This window comes from Cajanus cajan, chromosome 9 (genome assembly GCF_000230855.2).
Source record: "Cajanus cajan strain Asha chromosome 9, NIPB_CcT2T_4, whole genome shotgun sequence".
NCBI lineage: Eukaryota > Viridiplantae > Streptophyta > Magnoliopsida > Fabales > Fabaceae > Cajanus > Cajanus cajan.
The window spans coordinates 1,886,233-1,905,503 of record NC_138525.1 but is presented as its reverse complement, the minus strand read 5'-3'; the positions used below and the strand labels follow the sequence as shown (position 1 = coordinate 1,905,503).

The 19,271-nt window shown below is 34.0% G+C and overlaps 2 protein-coding genes across 7 annotated transcripts; both read right to left on the bottom strand.

Annotated features, from left to right (window-relative positions):
- Positions 1-268: 268 nt before the first annotated feature.
- On the bottom strand, positions 269-12,490 carry LOC109805853 (protein ENHANCED DOWNY MILDEW 2). 3 transcript variants are annotated; one of them, XM_020368103.3, is made up of 18 exons: positions 12,216-12,476; positions 11,465-11,935; positions 11,273-11,369; positions 9,139-9,189; positions 8,893-9,032; positions 8,326-8,422; positions 8,120-8,218; positions 7,047-7,294; positions 6,868-6,957; positions 6,324-6,785; positions 5,989-6,136; positions 5,802-5,903; positions 3,713-3,754; positions 3,170-3,280; positions 2,208-2,279; positions 2,010-2,128; positions 1,781-1,844; positions 269-1,304 (listed from the first exon to the last, which is right to left on the bottom strand). In XM_020368103.3, exons 2-18 carry the CDS (start codon positions 11,908-11,910, stop codon positions 534-536), a joined length of 3,159 nt encoding a protein of 1,052 aa, XP_020223692.1. In that variant the 5' UTR covers positions 11,911-11,935; positions 12,216-12,476; the 3' UTR covers positions 269-533. The 3 variants fall into 3 exon arrangements, with proteins under 3 accessions (XP_020223692.1, XP_029128726.1, XP_020223693.1); XM_029272893.2 differs by having other exon boundaries at positions 11,465-11,928; XM_020368104.3 differs by having other exon boundaries at positions 1,230-1,382; positions 12,216-12,490.
- Positions 12,491-13,431: 941 nt separating this feature from the next.
- On the bottom strand, positions 13,432-19,008 carry FIM1 (fimbrin 1). Of its 4 annotated transcripts, none has more exons than XM_020368218.3 (15): positions 18,773-19,008; positions 18,076-18,208; positions 17,775-17,945; positions 17,335-17,573; positions 17,062-17,233; positions 16,920-16,958; positions 16,682-16,750; positions 16,452-16,568; positions 15,995-16,206; positions 15,398-15,553; positions 15,098-15,297; positions 14,840-14,997; positions 14,630-14,726; positions 14,415-14,506; positions 13,432-14,062 (listed from the first exon to the last, which is right to left on the bottom strand). In XM_020368218.3, exons 2-15 carry the CDS (start codon positions 18,160-18,162, stop codon positions 13,778-13,780), a joined length of 2,094 nt encoding a protein of 697 aa, XP_020223807.2. In that variant the 5' UTR covers positions 18,163-18,208; positions 18,773-19,008; the 3' UTR covers positions 13,432-13,777. The 4 variants fall into 4 exon arrangements, with proteins under 4 accessions (XP_020223807.2, XP_020223804.2, XP_020223805.2 ...); XM_020368215.3 differs by having other exon boundaries at positions 18,076-18,388; positions 18,612-19,007; XM_020368216.3 differs by having other exon boundaries at positions 18,076-18,388; positions 18,773-19,007.
- Between the last annotated feature and the right edge of the window lie 263 nt (positions 19,009-19,271).

Genomic DNA, 19,271 nt, shown 5'->3' with positions numbered 1-19,271 from the left:
TGAACCCGCGGACCCACCACGACTTCTGCCACAAATATTTATATTATTTTAATCAAAAAAAAGAGAAAAAAATACACGAACAATTCTTCTATAAAAATTTTAACTTCGATTTTTCATGTCCATCAAGCACCAACGCGTTAAAGCGTAAAAAGAGTCTAACGTTGATGACAATTATTAAACCTAAACCAAATAAACAGAATAAAAATTCAAAGTTAAATGAGAATATATTAAAAAATTAGCTCGAATATGTAAATTATTATAAGCCAAAGGGACTGAATTTGATTCTTATTGAAAAGAAAATGAACATGTGAAATTGTTATAATAAATTTCTGATGAAGACTTACAAAAAAAAAATCTAATTATGAAAAAGTGTCGAGAAATACATGCTAGCCCGTGTTTCCTAACCTAAATACAGTTAAGGCCAAAACTTTAATTGTTGACCCTGATCAATTCAGAGACTTGTCTGTCTTCTTGATCACGATGCAACATGATTGTAAAGAAATAAAGGAGAAAAATAATATAACATGTTGTAACTACTCATCGAGCCAACCACACGAATGCTGGCGTGCATATTCACAGTTAAGAGCAGGAGCAAAACAATGCATCCCGCCACCATATACAGGTTTGGGTACGCTACTACTTCTACGTCCACTTTTACTTAATGGACGAGTTTCAGAAGCCAGAGAACTTTTGACAAGTTTTAATTCGCATAGACGAGGTTCATATTGTCCAATAACTGGTATATTCGTCTTACAAGATGACTCTGTTTCTGAAACATCTTGCTCATTATTACTTCCCAAGGGGCCACAGGAAGGATTATGAGCAACCTCAACACGTGGATATGCCAAAGTAGATTTGGGCTGAAGAGCTTCATCTGAGGATTTTCCATTGACTCCTCCCTCAAGAATTTTATTTAGAGCCTGCCTTTTGGCTGGTGGGACCGCACCTAGTTTTTTTCTATTATTTTCCTCAATATGTTTTCTCTTCCTTGGTGACTTGCCAGTCCTACATTGCTGTCCCTTTTGACTCTCTTCGTCAGCATTACCACAATGTGAACTTCTTTGCTGGCCTTTCTTAGATGCTTGATCATCAGCAGCATAATTTGCATCCAGCATGATGTCAGCATAAAAACTTTGTGTCTCTAATACTTTATTCTGGCTGCACGCATGACCATGCTCTTGGGCTATGATCTTGTGTTTAATAGTCCAGTCAGGACGGCTCCAAAGAGAGAGTAGAAGCGGCCTTTCATTCGTTTGGTCCACTTGTGTGTCATTTACTTCAACTGATCCAGGCAGATAAAATGACTGCCAGGAACAGGAAAAAGGAACGTCAGGTTACGAAGGACCATGCTTCCATGAAACAATAACTTACTCACAATGAAACTGCAATATACATGAGTGTGAGGGATCCACTTAGTCTTGGGGTTAAGACTTGATAGTTGATACGCTTACGTTAAATTTCATATAACTTTAAATTGATCAGCACTTCATAGAATTACTTTTAACTAATGATATGCTTCTAAAATATAAACAAATATCAAGTATTAAATTAAATACTTATAAATGTCCAATTGATCTAAATTTGACATGCATGATCATCACAATATAATGACATGATCATCACAGTATTTTGACATATTAGTAGAAATTAGGTGAGTGTGTGGATTCACTACTCACTTTCTACAGCATGATTCAATGGTTAGGTTGTTAAATTTGCATTTTACAAAAAAAAAAAAGCAATTCATTGTCGTAAGTGCATGCAGGTATAGAGAGAGTCTAACCGTGCTTGACAGAAAATTCTCTTCCTCCCATATAAGATCGTACGGTGATGGTTTTTTATCAAGCCTGTGACAAGCAAGAAAATAATGGTGAAAAGGTAAAAAAAAAATGTTTTCAATAAAAGGAAGCGATAATTCTAAGGTAGTGTCAGGAGGCTTGTATGAAAGATTGATTATTTGATTTTCCCATCATTGAAAAAAAAAAAAAAAAAGACGAGAAAAGGGGTCATGCCTCTCTGTCTCTGGGGGTACAATAAGAATTATGAGCTTTGGTTTAAACTCAAGAGCCTTATCTATGAACTTGTTAGCCAATGCTGCTTTATGCCCAAAGGGTGGTCTGAGCCCCATGATCTGCTCAAGAAACAAGGGAAAAAAAACATTAACTAGTGCATTTTACATAACCATGCACATGCAATTAAAAGATTCTTACCAACTGCGACCCTGTTGGCAACTCAGTTGGTTGGACAGTCATCCAATCTCTCCTTTCAAAACTAAAATCATTCTGTTATTGACAAAAGAAAGCCCATAAAGAAAAATAACAAGATAACCAAGTGCAAAATCTTTAACTATAGTCTAATTTTTCTTCATTTACTAAATATAGGTGAAATTATAATAAATCATTATAATCAAAACATTAGTTGTCTCCAGAACCATGTACGTTTCATCTTGAACTGTACAATACACACCACAATCTAGCTTCTACACAGGCTTTTATTATTATTTATTTATGTCCACAAAATATTCAAAATCATAAAAGCCTTCAAACTTCAAATGAAAACAGCATACCATCAAAATAATATTCCGACCTCTGACTACATGCTTACATATGCTGTCTAGTTCCTAATAGCTATAATTAGACATCTGTCCATAAATCAGATGCAATGACATGACATGTCCTTTTGCTGAATATATTGAGACTGGAGTACAAAGCACATAATCCTACCCAGTCAAATTGCTGCTCACCAGGTGTCAATGCAATAGTCTATTATTCTTTATCCATCGATTCAATGAGAATGATCATTATCAATGTAGATAGAAGAACCAGAAAAATAAAAAATAAAAAAGGTTAAAAACCTAAAGATCGTACAAAGAATGCTGAAATTTCAAAAACAAATGACTATAAAACAAATATCCATAAACACCATAGTTATATACGTGGCAAACCAAGAAATATTCAAAGATGGTATCTTCCAATACAATGGGACAGCAGCCACAACAGATTTATGAACAGTAACTATAGACGTAGCAAGAATACACTCATACATGCAGGATTCAACATTTGAAGGCAAAAAAATCAGTCAATTTAGAATCAATCACTGCATAATGCAATGTTATAAAGAAAAAATTTAATTAAAACAATTAGAACAATGAAAACTTCTAAAGTATATGTACCTTTGTAGGAAGTAAATCATAGTTTCTGTATGAGCATTTCTTCACAGTTTCCTCCAGCTTTTTCTTCATAAGGATGCTAAAATCATTAGCACCACAGCAGAAGTCCACAATCTGACCATCAGTAACTTTGACAATCAGGTATTCAACATCAAGAATCAGAAATAGATTAATAACATCAAGAATGGTCATCCACGAGACAAATTTCGCACGGAATATCAGAAATTTTATAGTACAGAAAATTCAAGAAGACTCCAGAATAAAGAATATATTTGCTAAACTAAACTACTAAGATCAATATGAAAGATTAGAGAAAGAATTGTCAAAAGGCAGCAGCATTTAGTTCCCTTGAATCATTACTAGAAAATAAGTAAACAAAGAGTTGCAACAAATTTCCCAAGAAGAAACTATAAACTAAAGATTGGTAGAAAGCCGATTCAGTTATTATCTTCACACAGACTCGGATAATAAAAAGGAACAACTAACAACAAAGTTTATGCTAATGGGAATGAGAGAAAATAAGTGCACAAGTACAGGAGTGCTTACCATATCACCGTTCTGAACATACCAATGAAGTTTATCAACAATCTGCACATGTAAAAATCATTCTTTGAGCAATCCTTGATGGATACATAGGTAACATGCATATTAAATGTAGTTGATATGAAAACAATGAATCTGTCAGCCAAGATTGAAATTCACTTGAACATGATAAATAAGTATGGTCATATGCGAGCAAGTTCCTTTGGTACCCTTTGCTTTTATGAGGGAACCAGTACATATAGAAACTAGTAGCCATCAATTAAACCCAAATAAACCTACATACAAAGGGGACATAATTATAAAGGCAATTTTCGGGAACCTCCTTGATTGGTCATGCTTTGGCAGAACAAGTCCCCCCTCATAACAAGTGACCATTAAACCCAACTTAGAACAACCCGACAGTATCAAGTCTAACATTTTTAAGGCTTCTCTTTTCCTTAAAAGACATTGGACCAAACACAATTTCTGAAAAGCTCTTAAAAAGTTGAATAGCTTAATATTTATACAAGAAAAAGGGGGAAAGTAACTTTTGAAAAAGCTGGGTGAATGAGCTTTCAATAAAAGCTGCATTGCCTACCTGTTTCCCTAACCTCCCTCTCTCTCATATGCACAATTACCACCCAACAAAAATTGATTTTTCAGGATTTGATCTACAAACTCATTAAGGTAACAAATCAGTAAATTGTAGCCAATCTGGCAGGAACCATTTCCTTATTGGAATCCACAATTAACCTAGCTGCAGCAATTTGAACAATCTTCTTGAATGCAAAATGCAGGTAAATCAAGATCATAACCCACAATAGCATTGGATGCACAATAGGGTCTTGTAACAAAGACAATGGTTTATCCCAATTATGCCCACCCCCAAATCAATACAAATTCTAAGTTCTAACCATCATCACTGCAACTGAAACCCCTGCCACCATTACTGAAGAGGAACCCCTTGTTCCCAGCATCACTGGGTTCATCATCCATCCCGCATTTGGTTGGTTGTTTCCTCTGGAAATGTGTCAGCATGTTACCCTGTCTGTAATGCCAAGCTTCTATTTTCTTTAACAAACCAGCTTAAGCTTACTATTTTTTCTACCCATGATATCTGCCTCACCTAGAAACCCAAAGTTGATGCTCAAGGGAAGTCCTATATCAATAATATGCTTTAACAAGAAAGGAGGGGTATAGAAGCTAGATATCACACATCCCCAACCCAACAATACCCAAGGATTTAAAGAATAGAATAGAAAGATATAGTACACGATAGTATCAATGGTACAGAAATCCAATGAAGTTGATAAAAGAATAGGAGATAAAGTTGAGTGATAATATAAGTAGGTACCCTTTCCAGCTTTTCCACATGTGTAAAATGGCATATGATGTATAACGATTACCATATAGAACAGGTGCAAGATATATTTTCAGCTTGTCCTACAGGAAATTCACTCAATGAAGTTGTGGTTACTGACTACTAAATTGAATCATCTCTAGAAAAAACTCGAAATTCTTCTAACCATCATCAATTTTGTACAATGACAGGAACATTGGTATTACATCAAATGATCATATGCCAAAGCTAATACTCAAGAGATTGTCTATCTTACAATATAATGTAATTATGTAACCACGTCAGTTTGTTTCAAGATTTTATAACAATCAATTTTTAATGAAGCAACCTCTCAATGGAAAAAAGAATTCACAACTTTGCTGATTCCTGTACATCTCTGAATAATACTACTGATCATAACCACCACCAAAAGGGCAATGCAAAAAGAATAAGAAACTTAGGCAACAAATAAAAAAGACACCAACCCTTAATCAATAGCCTTAGGCTAATGAAAGGCCAAACATCAATGGCATTCTCCCATGCCTGATCAAGTGATCAACTACATGAATCAAAAAACTCCATCAAGTCTATCAAAAAGCCAAACCCTAAGAATCTCAAACTTTAATGAAACAACCATGAAAAATACACAAGCAAGTTCACACTTTACATCAATAAGTTGTCAATGATTATTATGCATAAAAACTAACTTGCTTTATTTTTATTATAGTAGTAATAATTATAAATGTAGGAAGTGAATAGTAAAGCAGTAAGCACCTTCCACATAAATATCTGTTTCAGAACATCAGGGTCACAAACAGCTTTTACATCCTGAATGCTGCACCCGTTCTCTAGCTTCCTTAAAGCTGATCGAACAGCCTGTATATACACATCATAAAATACATAATCTTACAAGAAATTCCTGAGTGAGACAACATAGCAAAAAATATATAAAGATATCTACATCAACCGAGTCTTCCAGCTTCTCCATTGTAATGGTCTTCTCCACAACATTTTTCAACGACTGAGTATGAGTAGAATCAAATGTGTGTTTTTCTAAGATACTCTCCATTGTAATTGATGATCTAGCTTCTTTAAACAAAGCCAACAAACTACAAGGACGAAAACAGCTCAAGTAAATAAGTTCTTAAAAATATTATAATGGCAGCTTCAGCTTTCAAGTTTCAATCAAGAATCCAAGAGAATTCTGTCATAGTGTTAAACATCAAAGAAAGACATCAAAATAAAAAAGAATCAATAGCAAAGCAAGATAATAAATATGAAGTCAGACAGATTTACCTCTTTTCTGAATCAGCATCTAATGGAGGCAATTCAATACTCAGCTTTCTAACAGGTTTGAGAGCATATTTCTCACCCAGTGCAGGCTGGTTATGGTTTTTCTCAGAATCAGGCCTTTCAAATTTCTTTGAGATTGGCCTATTATTTTCAGTTGAACACTTTCTTGATGTTTCTTTCAATTTCGGCTTTCTAGAGATATTTGAAGCAGAAATCACCTTATTAGACTTCTTGCCATCAAATTTGTCAGAAGACACTTTTCCAGTCAATTTAGATCCCTTAGCAGTGCTTTTGCTAGATGAATTATCAAAGTCAACATTTTTCTTCTTCAATATAGCCCTCTCTTTCGATGCAGGTTTCTTCCGCTCAATAGTATTTTTAATTTTTTGAACAGTAGCTTTTAAATTGGGGAATTTTATATGATCTCTTACAGGAGTCCCAAGTTCATGATCAATCTCATGATTTCTGGTCCAAGTAAAGGTAAATACAATTACATAGGGTATTATCAAGCACAAATTGAAAAAAAAAAATTCCATTTAACACTTACAAGCAATATATAAGTATGCGGTTATTTGGTAAAAGACCTTCCCAAGCCCTTTGTATACCTTCGTCACCTTTGTTGCCAAAAGCAATTTCTCTAATAAAAGCAATTTGAGATCAACACTTTAGACACTATCAATTAGAATTATAAATGAAGACAAGAAACAGATGATAAGATAGAAATACCTTGGCAAACATTTTCGATGATATGACTTTGGACATCGTCTACAAACAGCAAATTGCAACTCAGGATCCCTCTTATTTTCCAATTCTTTACAGACACCGCAAAAATGAAGGGGACAGGTAAAAGGATCCCCATCAGTAATATTTCTCTCAAGTTCCTCAGCAACATGCTTAACTACCTGGGAGAGTAACTTTGCAACACAATGTGGATGATAAAAACGGTCACAGGCCGCAGAAGAACATTTAATAACCTGCAAGGTGAATTTCCAAAACAATTTAGTTGCATGCCTTACAAGGAAGCTCTAGAACACCCCCCCCCCCCCTCCCACTGTCCTCCTTGTTTCTTAAAATCAATAATATTTAATAAATCAATGCAAGAAAAAACAGAATTGAAACAAGATAACTAAAAGTTAGACTCAGTAGTTCACAGAAACTCATGGTAGGAGAACAATGACAGATAACTATAAATTTTGAACATCAATTTAAAATGATTAAACCTCAATGTTTTCATAAATTGTTAACATTGCAAGGAAATAAAATAAAATAAAAACTGTTGAGCTATTTTCTTAAAAAAATTAGGCTTTTTTCATTTAAGCAAGTAACCTCATACTTTTTGATAAGGATTAAATCATCACAATTCAACAAAATTGAACAATATACCATTGAATTAAAGGAAAAAGTGAAAGATTCAAAGGGCATGTTTGGCATTCCCCCCTAAATTTGTTCAATGACTAGCTAGAGAGGTGTTGGCCCAGGCTCCTAGCAAGTCAAAGGAACCAGCTCCGTCCTTTCATGGATCAGCCAAATCATTTAGTATCTAGCCTGCCTGAGCTGGAAGGTTTATAAAGAAAATAAAACACTACTGATTCAGAAAATAGGACTTCCAAATTCACAATTTGAATCTTGACTCTACTACCATGGCTAAAAGCTCTTTCCCCACAATAAAAAGTTGTAAACAACAAATAATTTGTATTAAAAGGACTATAAAAAATAAGGTGGCACATTCGTCCACAAAAAATATATGAATGAACCAAGCAACAAGTAAAGAGAAACTATTTTATTTGGCAAAGCTATACCTCAGCACCTTTAACTTTATCAGAAGACCCCAGCTTGCCACATGCAAAGCACTGGTGCTGATGATATTCACAATTTTTACAATAAAAGTTCTGGATGTCCTGCAAATTTTTGCCAAAACCCAGAGTCAAACAAATTTCTACATGATTATATGAAGTGTAAAAGGACAAGCAAAATATAAAAGAAAAATAACATAACATCATCTTACATCAACTTCTTTCTGGGTAAAACCAAGAGAAACACAATTATTTTCTCTACCAGCCTCCACAGTTGCATGAAATGACCTCATGCATACTCCATCACAACTGCATTTATCATTAAATAACTTAAAATTATAAAGGAAAACTCAGATACTATTCTACTATATGGCAGCAAATGAAAAATTCATGTAATTTACTCCAAGAAATTTATCAAAATTATCTTTAAAACATATTGTAGAATCCATTAATCAAATAGAGTGAGGAAGCAATCTTAGAAGATGTTTCCTGATTTTGTTACTATTTTGTTTGTTTGCTTCCTTTTGAGATTAGGGTTTGTATTCAAATCTTGGTGGGCTTTGCTCTTACTGGTTTTACCATATTAGTAATCATGTACTTGATCACTAGTATAAATAGAACCATTGTGTTAGTATTTTGTATCACAGTATCAATATGAAGTATTATTCTGCATAACCTCTATTCCAACAATTCTTGACAAAATTATATGCAGTCAGATACGTACACAGGACAGAGACAGATCATTAAAATTAATTAACCCAAATGGAAAAGCACCATACCACGTAACATTACCACCATTGTCACAAATTGCACAAACATCCAAATCATCCTTTTCTTCTAACTCTTCATTATATTCATCTATCATATCTCTGTCAATTCCAACAACTGTAAGTTCAGGTCGTGTCACATCATTAACTTCCTGAAATCAAGTAGAAAAGACTCTTACAAATATTATAAAAAATACATAAGACTGGAATAAAATGCATATCATCTTCATGGATGGAAAAATAATGATGAAAACAGACCTTATCAATAAGTTTTTGACTCTTCGGTTTCTCCAAAACCATGAGCAAGAACTGATTAAGTCATCATGAAATTGTCATTAAAATGAAACATATAAGTTGGGAACAATAATCAATCCATATCCAGGAACAAGGAGCAAATTAGAAGAAACTGAGTTCAATTGAGCAACATTTCATTGCAGCATGCAAACTCTTGAGGATAAAACAGTATCTGAGATCAAAACATCTTATCTAGTTCAGTGTTACAAACAATCCACTTCCATGAACTATTTTTAAACTATAAATCTCATAGATACATCATCCAATACAAGGAACAAGGCAGGATCATATAGACTCCTTAAAATGAAATTAAAATGAGTAACTATGATTCAAGATATTCCCTGATAAGCATTCTCCATCCTCTCCCACCAACAATGTAAATCCAAGTGGTTCAAAAAATAGTGCGAGTTATGAATTCCATCAATTAACATATTCCCCCATTATGTAAAGCCTTGACAGATACACTCTGTTAACAACCTACTTTAAAATTTAATGTCATTTACCTAAAAAACTAAATCATTTACTTGAACACATCAAAAGTGTACAATAATATAGAATCATGTCATCTGTACCTTTTAAACCAAGAAGATACAGAGCAGTTAAATTGTGGAAAACATTTTCTGTTTTTTACTTTTAAAAAATATTTTAGCCAATGCATTTCACAGTTTAAATATTTATTATATATAACTAAAACTTATAATAAATTTTATATACAAATAAATACTACATTATAAATAGATATTTTTAAACATGTAAATTATATTTGAAGTTTAAAATAAATAACTTATATTGCAACACAATTTTTTTTTTATCTGTTCATGATTTATTTTAAAATATTAAAATTTATTCATAAATAAAAATAAATTGAGTTAAATAAGAAGTTAAAGAAAATCACTAAAAATCCTATTGTCAGAGAATAGTCCCCTAAAAACGCTCTCGTACATGATAACAATTCGTGTTTAATATATCGGGGTTGATTATAAAAATGTCACATTGTTTTCACTTTGTTTCCTGTTTTCAAAAGTTTATATAGTGAAACTTTTTTGTTATTTTCTATTTTCAATATTTTGTAAACAAACTTATGAAAAACAAGATAACATTTCTGTAAGTAAAAGCAAAAACAGAAACTAAAAACAACAAACATTTTTTTCAACCAAATGGCCCCTTGACCAAAATCAGACACGGATGATTTACATATTCAACTAATTGAAATACTCTTTGCAACAACTAACACACTTTCAACTCCGTAGCATTTAATTAACTTATTGCAGAAGTATACAAGTATAATGCATAGTTATAATGTAGTTGCCCGTGCTTCCTTCTACCACATGACACCAACACTGACCAATACGCCACCCCACCTTCTCTCTTTTGTGCAACCAACAACCACCCATCTCCAGTAGTATTTCCAGCAACACCCACCCCCTCTGGTTCTTTTCTTAGCTCCAAACTCTGAATCACGTCTGTTCTGTTTTTTTTATGTGACACCTGCACTCGCTTAAAATGAATGTTCTTAATTTGATTTGTTTCCTTGAATTATGGCACTATTTATTTAGGTTTTACGAACTCTGACTTTTTATTGCTAATTATAAATATGCCATTATTGAGCAGTTTTTTTTTAATTTTTTTTAGCATTCATATGTATATATTATGGTATAATTATTTAATTAGTACAAAGAAATTCAGAATTGCAGTCATCCCATTATGGGTTATATAAAGTATTTTTGAGGTTGACCATCATGCGCTGCTATCAAAGATTGATAACTAGGGTATAATAATGTCAAGCTCAAACAATATTTTGAATTATTAATTTCCAAAGGGTGCTGAGGATGGAGAATAAGAAAATAATAGTTCTCTAGTTTTAGTGTTCAACACTGCAATGTCTATGCAGGGATGGATCTACATACGTCTACCAGGGCACAAAATATTTCTAAGTAAAACATACATGTATAATTACAAATTGTCCCCATAATTTGAAATGCAATAAAAAATCAATTTATAATACAAGTATTGCCCTCAGAAATTTACATACATAATTATTACTCCCACAACATAAAATTTCTGGATTCATCATGTTCATGGAAAGAGAAATACAAACCTTGGATTTAGCTAAGACAGCATCCCTTTTGGAAGCTTCACGAATCAAAGGCAAATGGTCCAATAAATCTTTTTGTGAAGGCTTAACCCCATAAGAGCTAGAAATAATTTTTACAGAAAAAAAAAATCACGAAATGCAGTTCCACATAAGCCACTATCAGATAATGGAAGTTTAGCAGGAAAAAAAAAATACCTCAACTCCTTATCCTTACACAAGTCTTGCCAAACAGATGCCGCAGACATTTGACATTTTCTCTTGACACGATGCAGGAAGTGAATGGTGATCATAATGGTCCTTATAGTATCCTGAAATATCTTCCTGGGCTTTTGAAGCTCGATCCACTTTCCATCCTTCGATAACAAGAATATCTCGGGTCTTGTACAGGAAAGATCAAATCTCCACGCCGTGACTTGCGTGAAAAACTTCCGCAGCCCGTCATCGACAAGCCCCTGAAGGAACACCTTCCCTGTGCTGGCATCATCAGAGTTCTCAGAATCACTCCATTGAATTGGCAACGCAGCAAAAGATACAGGCGTGTCGTCATCGTCTACAAGGTCATAATCAGACACAGAGAGTGATTGTTCCTCAGCCTCAGTCCCAGACTCATCATCTGAAGATGAAGCCCTACCCCTCTTCATCCCAAGGCCTTCTAAGTTCTAAACACTACCAAAAACAACAAAAAGAGAATAAAATGAAGAGTAGTTGTTAATGCAAACGTAAATAACGAACGTTTAGGGTTTGGAAAGTAAACCCCTCCGTTCCCGTATGTGAATCACCGGTGAAGGAGTGTTACTAATTGCGACATGCAAATATGCAATGGTAGCAGAAATCAACAATGAGAATGGAACAGGAAGGGAATCGAGTTGGAGAAAGAGGTAAAACCCTAAAATCGAAAAGAGAGAAGAGAAAATAAAAAGCGAGAATGGTGGAGCAACGAAACTACCTTGTGACGCGAAAGAGAGGAAGGAGTGAAACGGAAAGCGAAAAGCGGAAGGAGGAGAAAGAGAAGAGTGTAGCGCAGCGAGGAGTCACTGAAGAGTGAAAAGCTTAACGGAGAGTTACAGTTAAACCCTTGGCGAAGATTTTGGCGCTGCGATCTTCACAGAGCGTTACGAATCTTCTTCCTCGCTGGAACACGAAAGCATCGCCACGCCACCTGTCTATCTTTTTGTTTTCTGCTACCAATGTATATATATATACCCTTTCCCATACCATCTTTTTCAACGCCCTCTCCCCAATATATAACTTTTATAACTAAACAAATCTTTTAAGATTATTTTACTTTTTAAATTATCTAATATTTTAACTTTTCACTAATTTTTTCTTGAATTAGGTAATCTCTTTCTTTTTATTTAAATAATTGAAAATGGAATGTTTTCCTTTCCGTTAATATAAATAAGATACGATTCTTTTATCTAATCATTAATCATTTTCTATTAATCAATATATTTATCGTCTTAAGGAAGAAATTCAGTTTTAAAACATCTATACCTTTAAAAAAAAAAAACAAGTTTTGATAGCCATTTTTTTAGTTTTCATTTTTATATTAGATACTATTACTTTTAAATTTAATAAAATTTATTCTTTCAAAAATAAATATATAAAGATACAAAGTATCTCTTTTTTTTTTAATCAATATTGGATAAATTTTCTCTATTTTTATCATATATGTTTTATAAAATTATAATAATATAGAAATATATTAAAAATAAGAAATTTATTGATAGTAAACTTAATACCGTATAGAGCATAAGATATTATCTTAATATAATAAATTATGAATGAAAAAATAATGTTTATATATGTATATATAAATATTATTTTTCCATGGTTTAACCAACCATTACTATTTCAAAGTCTCAATTGATGATTCACTCAAATATTTCTGATAAAATTCAAATTATTACAAGATACTAACAGTATGATAATTGTATATTAATAAATTTTATTTGAAAAAGAAATACAGATTGACAAGTGATCTTGACAGATTGTAAAAAAATAAAGAAAATATCAAACGAATCAACCAAAAAATCCAAACTCGTTTAGCCATTCTATCAACAGTGAAACGATGTCAAGGTTTCCGAATTGAGACATTCAAACAGCATTTCATCTTTTCCACTGCTTTTATCAGCTTTTTAACCCTTACAATATTTATATGCTTATCAAAACAAAAAATTCTTTTATGTTTATCTGGCACGATAAATGATCATCATTGTTGGTTGCCATCATAAAATGAATGACAAAATACAAATACAATAGTGGAACCTACTTAAAATGCAATGAATTGATCACTTACAATTTTTTCTTCCCCTCCAAATTTTATTCATTCTGATCCCTCTCCAAAGAACAAATATTTTTGTACAAACTATTCACATCTAATATTCTGTAGGTTTGTTTACATCCGAAACTTCCTTTTAAGGTTTGAGACTGTGGTGGAGCTTTGCAATGTTATTATATTCTCACTTCTAACAAAAACATTTCTCATCTTCATGCAAATTAGATGTCTCATAACAACGAATCTCCCCCAGAAGCGACATCAGACTCAGGTTGTGAAGAAGAGGCTGTGGAGTCTGAGTTGTCGTCAGCATCATCAACACTCAAGTTGGAGAATTCACCACCAAAGGAGGAACTTTCATCTTCACCACATACCGAAGGTACCGGCGATGCTTCTGGCGTGGTGGTAGTTGCAGTGCCAGCAGGTGAAGGAAATGAATCTGTTTCTTCAGGCTGTTGTTCCAGGCTCCAATACATTATACTGGCTGTTAGAGTGAGAATCATCTTCTGATTAACCTGCCATGAGATCAACAGAGTCAACATCATAAACAAACTCAATCCAGAACATGTCAACTTACATCACTTTTACTCGAGTTTTCCTTTTTTATTTTTACCTTTTAATCACAAAATTGTCGCCTTGTTTTCAAATATTTGTATAGGAAACACTAAAAACAACCTTTTTTTTCTGTTTTATATACAAATTAAACATTAAAAACAAAGTGAGAATTTTGTGATTAAAAGGCAAAAAAAGAATATGAAAACACAGGTGAATGGGGCCTTAATTTTTCGGTATCTTTGCCATACTAGATGATGTGTATTATAAAGTTCTGTAGCAAATGTGAATGAAACTCTCAGGTGGCAACCATACCTCCATTATATCCTCAGGTAACAAAAAGATGGAACAACCAAGCTTTCGTGCAACACTGATTATATACGTAGCATTCAACCTTTTCTCATCATCTACAATAACAACATATTAAGCCAATTTAGGAGGGATGATAAAAAAAATAACAAAGTTATCACATGATATATCCCTATAGAATTAGTCAAACTCAAAATGTTAACATTTGAAAGGAATCGTACCACTTCCACCCTTGGTGACAAGGTTCCAATTGACAACCCTAGGCTCAACAGCACTCAGAAGCTCAAGGAAAAAAAGTCCACTTGACAAGCTCTTATCCTGTACATAAAATTAGATATAAAAATGTGTCACTAATAAATCATCATTTTATAGTTTACTGTTCTAGGGCATTGTTAACAGCAAAATAAAACACAATTTCTTTTGGAAAAAACCTTGAAGCTCTCTATGTGAGAAGTTCTGCCAATGCTCTTCACTTTTCTGTTTGCCCATTTCAGGATATCAACATCACTGATCTCCTTTCCTTGGGAATGAGATCTCAAATTTTTCAACAGCTGAAGCATTGTGAATCTCATCAGCTGCCACAACAAAGCTGAAAAATAGAACAAATATTTTAGACCAAACAAAAAGCAAAAACTAATAGGTGTGCTCATAACATTTGCGTGGAAGCTATGATGAGATGAAGATATTACCAAGAATAAGCTTCTTATTTCCTTGCACAATGTCATTGCCAGCTACATTGACAAGTGAGAATCTCAGTTCTGTAGCAATTTCTATGACCTGATTGCAGTTTTCTACTTTTCTGAATGGCATTCTAATTGGAGGTCTTGTTGCCTGTTTCCAGTTAACTGTTCCTGGAAAAATCTTGTCTAGCACTTCTAAAAGTATCCATCTACATGCAGAGAAAGTAAAAGGAATCAAACACATAAGAACTTGGTGAGTTTTATTTAAAACTAGTCTACTAAATGCAATTTAAGAAAAGGAACACATACCCATTTCTGACATCCTCAAATAGATTATTTACATGCGTAGAAATTCCAAGACTATTGATCCACAGTCGAAAGCATCTCTCTTCTCTAGATGTTTGCACATCATCGGTGATCATCTCAGCATAGGACATCTTTTTAGTATCTGTCGATAGACCACTCCTGCATTGTGTATGGCCCTAATTAAATAACTACACCACTTAAAAGGAAAAAACGGATCCAGAAATCAACATATACAATGCTGCTAAACCAAACTATTCTGAATAGCAAGAACAAAATTGTGGATTGATTAGGTCAATCATATACTAGCTTGTGATATTATCTCCAAATAAAAAAGAATATATTGTTTGTTTTTGTGCCTGTGTTTACAAACACATACCATAAGTACTTCAAGATAACCAATCCACTAAAATGCTTGATGTCAACAAGGAATGTTCTAATGTGTTATAATGCCCACAGGCTACCCTACCTACGAAAGAATATTCCACTAAAGGAACATACCGACCAAGGAATCTTCCACTAAAGAAAAGTGCACATGCATAGGACATTTATTTAAATTATCAAATAGTCCACATAAAATTAACTATACAATTCATTTCATACCTGTGATGAAACAATTGTGCAACAAATGCAAGATTCAAATTTGAAGTACCCTCCACAACATCCCTTGGGGACAAGTATCTTTTGCAGCCCATTCTCTCTGCATGATCAAGAACCAGATTCGCCCTTTCATTGGCATTCTTGGTATCCAAGGTGGCTGGACTGCAATGTTCAGGAGCAAGGACATTAAGCAGATAAGCATAAGCCTCTCCATCCTGTAAATATATGGGAGCGAACACATTAGGATAATGGATATATAATAGCTTGATAATTACATATAAAATTAAAATGACAAGAATATATTGTCATTGTACAAATTTATACTTAACAATACTCAAACTATTAAAAAAAATCCTTGAATTGCATTTATTTAGTTGTACTCTTAAAGATCACAAAATTAACATATCATAAATGAGTCAAATCCTAAGCATAAAATGCTCTTGAAAAAGTGCTCATATACCTTAACATCAGAAGAAAAATTTCTGACAGTTTTCTCATAACCTGCTCTCTGGAGATGAAAATTCATCCATTTTAGCAGAACCTTTTCAGGAGATAAATTAAGAAGCTCTTCAATCTCCTGTGACAACAACAAAATGCAAAACACATCAGTTATCTTAAAACAGAATGGGTAAAGAATGAAACAGTCAGTTTGATTTAATGGCAATGAAAAAAAAATGCATATCTAGTTACCTCGCTGTCATCAACCAATTCCACAAGCTGAGGTGTCTTCTTAAGATTGAGATCTGCCAGCAGCTGAATCTGAAATTACCAAGAGAGTTGGCGAAAAGAGAACAATGACTAAGTAATTAGTTTCTTAAGTCAAAAGATCTATTAGGTCATTGAGAAAAAAAGATGTCAACATATAAGCAAAGTCAAATAACTAAACTAAACTGAAAATAAATGAATGATATATGCAGTTCGAATATACCTTTATGATTTGGGAAATCAACCCTAGAACAAGATGAGGCTGCAACATAAACAACCAAACAATAATGTCACAAAGGCTAAAAATTTAGAACGTAGGTAAATGTTGGTAGAGGAATTTGTGGAGTTCAGATTGCTAAACTTACTCTTCCTTCAACTAAGTCCTGTGTGCCAATGTTAACCACCGTGCAGCCAATAGCCTTGGCGGAATTGAGGCATAGCGTATGGTTCTCATTTACCTCCCAAAGACTAAGTTTTCGTTTGGCATTGATGGCTCGCTCATCTATGGTCCCAGGCACAGCAACATTGATAAGCTTACTGCAATCAACACGACATATATCAAATCCAGTATATATTGAAGGCTCATACAAACAATTAAAATGCAACAATCAGCAGACCCTGCTTATATATATATATACCACAGAAGAATGCCATCTTTTGCAAGATCAAAAATATCATTTGTAGCTGGGTCCAATGGAAGATAATGCTTCAAAAATGGATCATCACCAAGGTAGCTGTTTATGTGGGCAACATAGCAGGCTTTTTCTGATTCACTGATTGTGTGAAGAAGGGTGGTTATGGAATCCTTGAGGAATGATGAGGAGTGCCTCCTACCACCTTGTTTTGCTGTAGCTTGGGTTCGCAAATTCAAATATGCCTGCATGAAAAATGTAATTAATTGGAAGGTTACCTACATTATGTAACATACATTATATTTAATGTTATATAGCACATGATCTGTTTCACTTCTACAACTAATTTTAACGTAACATCCTTTTATTATAACTTCACAACATGGAAAAGTTATCTAATCTAATAACATTGAAAAAGAAAGAGTCAAAGAAGCCAAACTACTAACCTTTAAGAAGGCTTCAAAATCAATTTCATTGGTAATGTCAGTCCCTGATTCACCCAAGATCCCCCTAATCTCATCCTCCTTGTACATGTCTCTGAATGCGTTTAGCTTCACCATTAAAGGTGGCAAATCTCCAAATGTAACTTTGCCATTCTGATTCTTTAAAGAGACAAACTAGAGCACCAGAAAGAAGACCATATAGGTAAAAAGAAATAATGAAAGAAATCAAATTTAAAAGAATAATGAAATTGGACCAAAAATATCATTACAATTTACAAGGAAAGAAGCAATGAGATGAACCTACTTTTGATTTGAGGCTGCGAAGCTCAACCTGCGTGAACTGGCCTTGAAGCAATTGATCGGAGACAATAACACCCTCAAATTTCGACATCTTGGAGAATCACTAAGCAAAGATAAAACTGGTATCTATCCCCAAACTACGAAAATTCCAAGAAAAGCTTAAACTTATTGTAACACAAAACAATGCGTACTACTCCACAACCTATTGCAAGATGTAATTATACAGGGTGAAATTCAAATATAACGACCAAATCTACAGCAAAGCATAACAAGAAGTGGTTGTTCTCAATTTAACTCACGACCTGTCCAACGTTACCCTGGCAGACAGCAAAAGCAAAAAATAAGCTTAAAAAAGAAAAACAGCACAAACACAACACACCAAGGTTGTTACGTTAGTTACAGAAAAACAAAAGCCCCATCATTAAAAAATAACCAAAAACTAAACTCCATCAAACATTGAAGAAGGGTATGACACAATTGACATGTATGAAACAATTTTCGAACGAATGAAGCAAGTCTTATTGGCATTCAGTTATTTACCCCTCCCCCACGAAGCAAAATCCAGAGGTGAAGGTGGAGATCGAGGAAGAAGGCAAGAAAGATAAGGACTTGAGTAAGAAGCACGCGGAAGCAGATAGCAGTACATTGTAGGAATTGTGTTTTGTTGAAGTGAATGAGTGAAATTAATGATGAGGACATACCCACACATAAAACCGAGGTATGGGTTGTTGTTTGAATGTTCAACCACCGTTCGTGATTTCAGCAAGAAGACAATGAATGAAGAGAAGCGTATGAAAGAGAAGAAAGGATCGATTTTTCTTAGCGGGTAGGCAAAGTGACAGAGAAGAGAACCCGACCGTGTTCGTGTGACTCCGCACAACTCCTGTGACTCTGTTTTTTGGGCGCGTGGGCGAGAGTATGAGGAGCTACTCAACTCGCTCTCTGCTTCCTACACGTGCCTCTCTGGTGTATAGTTATTTTGGTCTTATGTGGAACCGACTTTGATCTAAATTTGGGTCGGTTGTGATCTCACCAAAATCGAACCGTCATTATGGTGGCCATGTTCATGCTCACAGCTGTGATTCGGAGTGGGACCAATTCAACAACGCATTACGTTACGCCACATTATATTATTATACTATATAGTTTTTGTCTCCGTTATTGTTATTCTTATATTTAATTATTCATGTTGCATCAAAT

Coding starts and splice junctions, on each gene's coding strand:
- LOC109805853 (XM_020368103.3), bottom strand. CDS start 11,910: ATGAAGAGGGGTAGGGCTTCATCTTCAGATGATGAGTCTGGGACTGAG. Junction 8,219..8,325: donor TTACCCAGAAAGAAGTTGAT/GTAAGATGATGT, acceptor AAAAATTTGCAG/GACATCCAGAACTTTTATTG. Junction 3,755..5,801: donor AACAGATATTTATGTGGAAG/GTGCTTACTGCT, acceptor TTACATGTGCAG/ATTGTTGATAAACTTCATTG.
- FIM1 (XM_020368218.3), bottom strand. CDS start 18,162: ATGTCGAAATTTGAGGGTGTTATTGTCTCCGATCAATTGCTTCAAGGC. Junction 16,569..16,681: donor AATTGGTTGATGACAGCGAG/GTAACTAGATAT, acceptor TTGTTGTCACAG/GAGATTGAAGAGCTTCTTAA. Junction 15,298..15,397: donor TTTGAGGATGTCAGAAATGG/GTATGTGTTCCT, acceptor CTCTGCATGTAG/ATGGATACTTTTAGAAGTGC.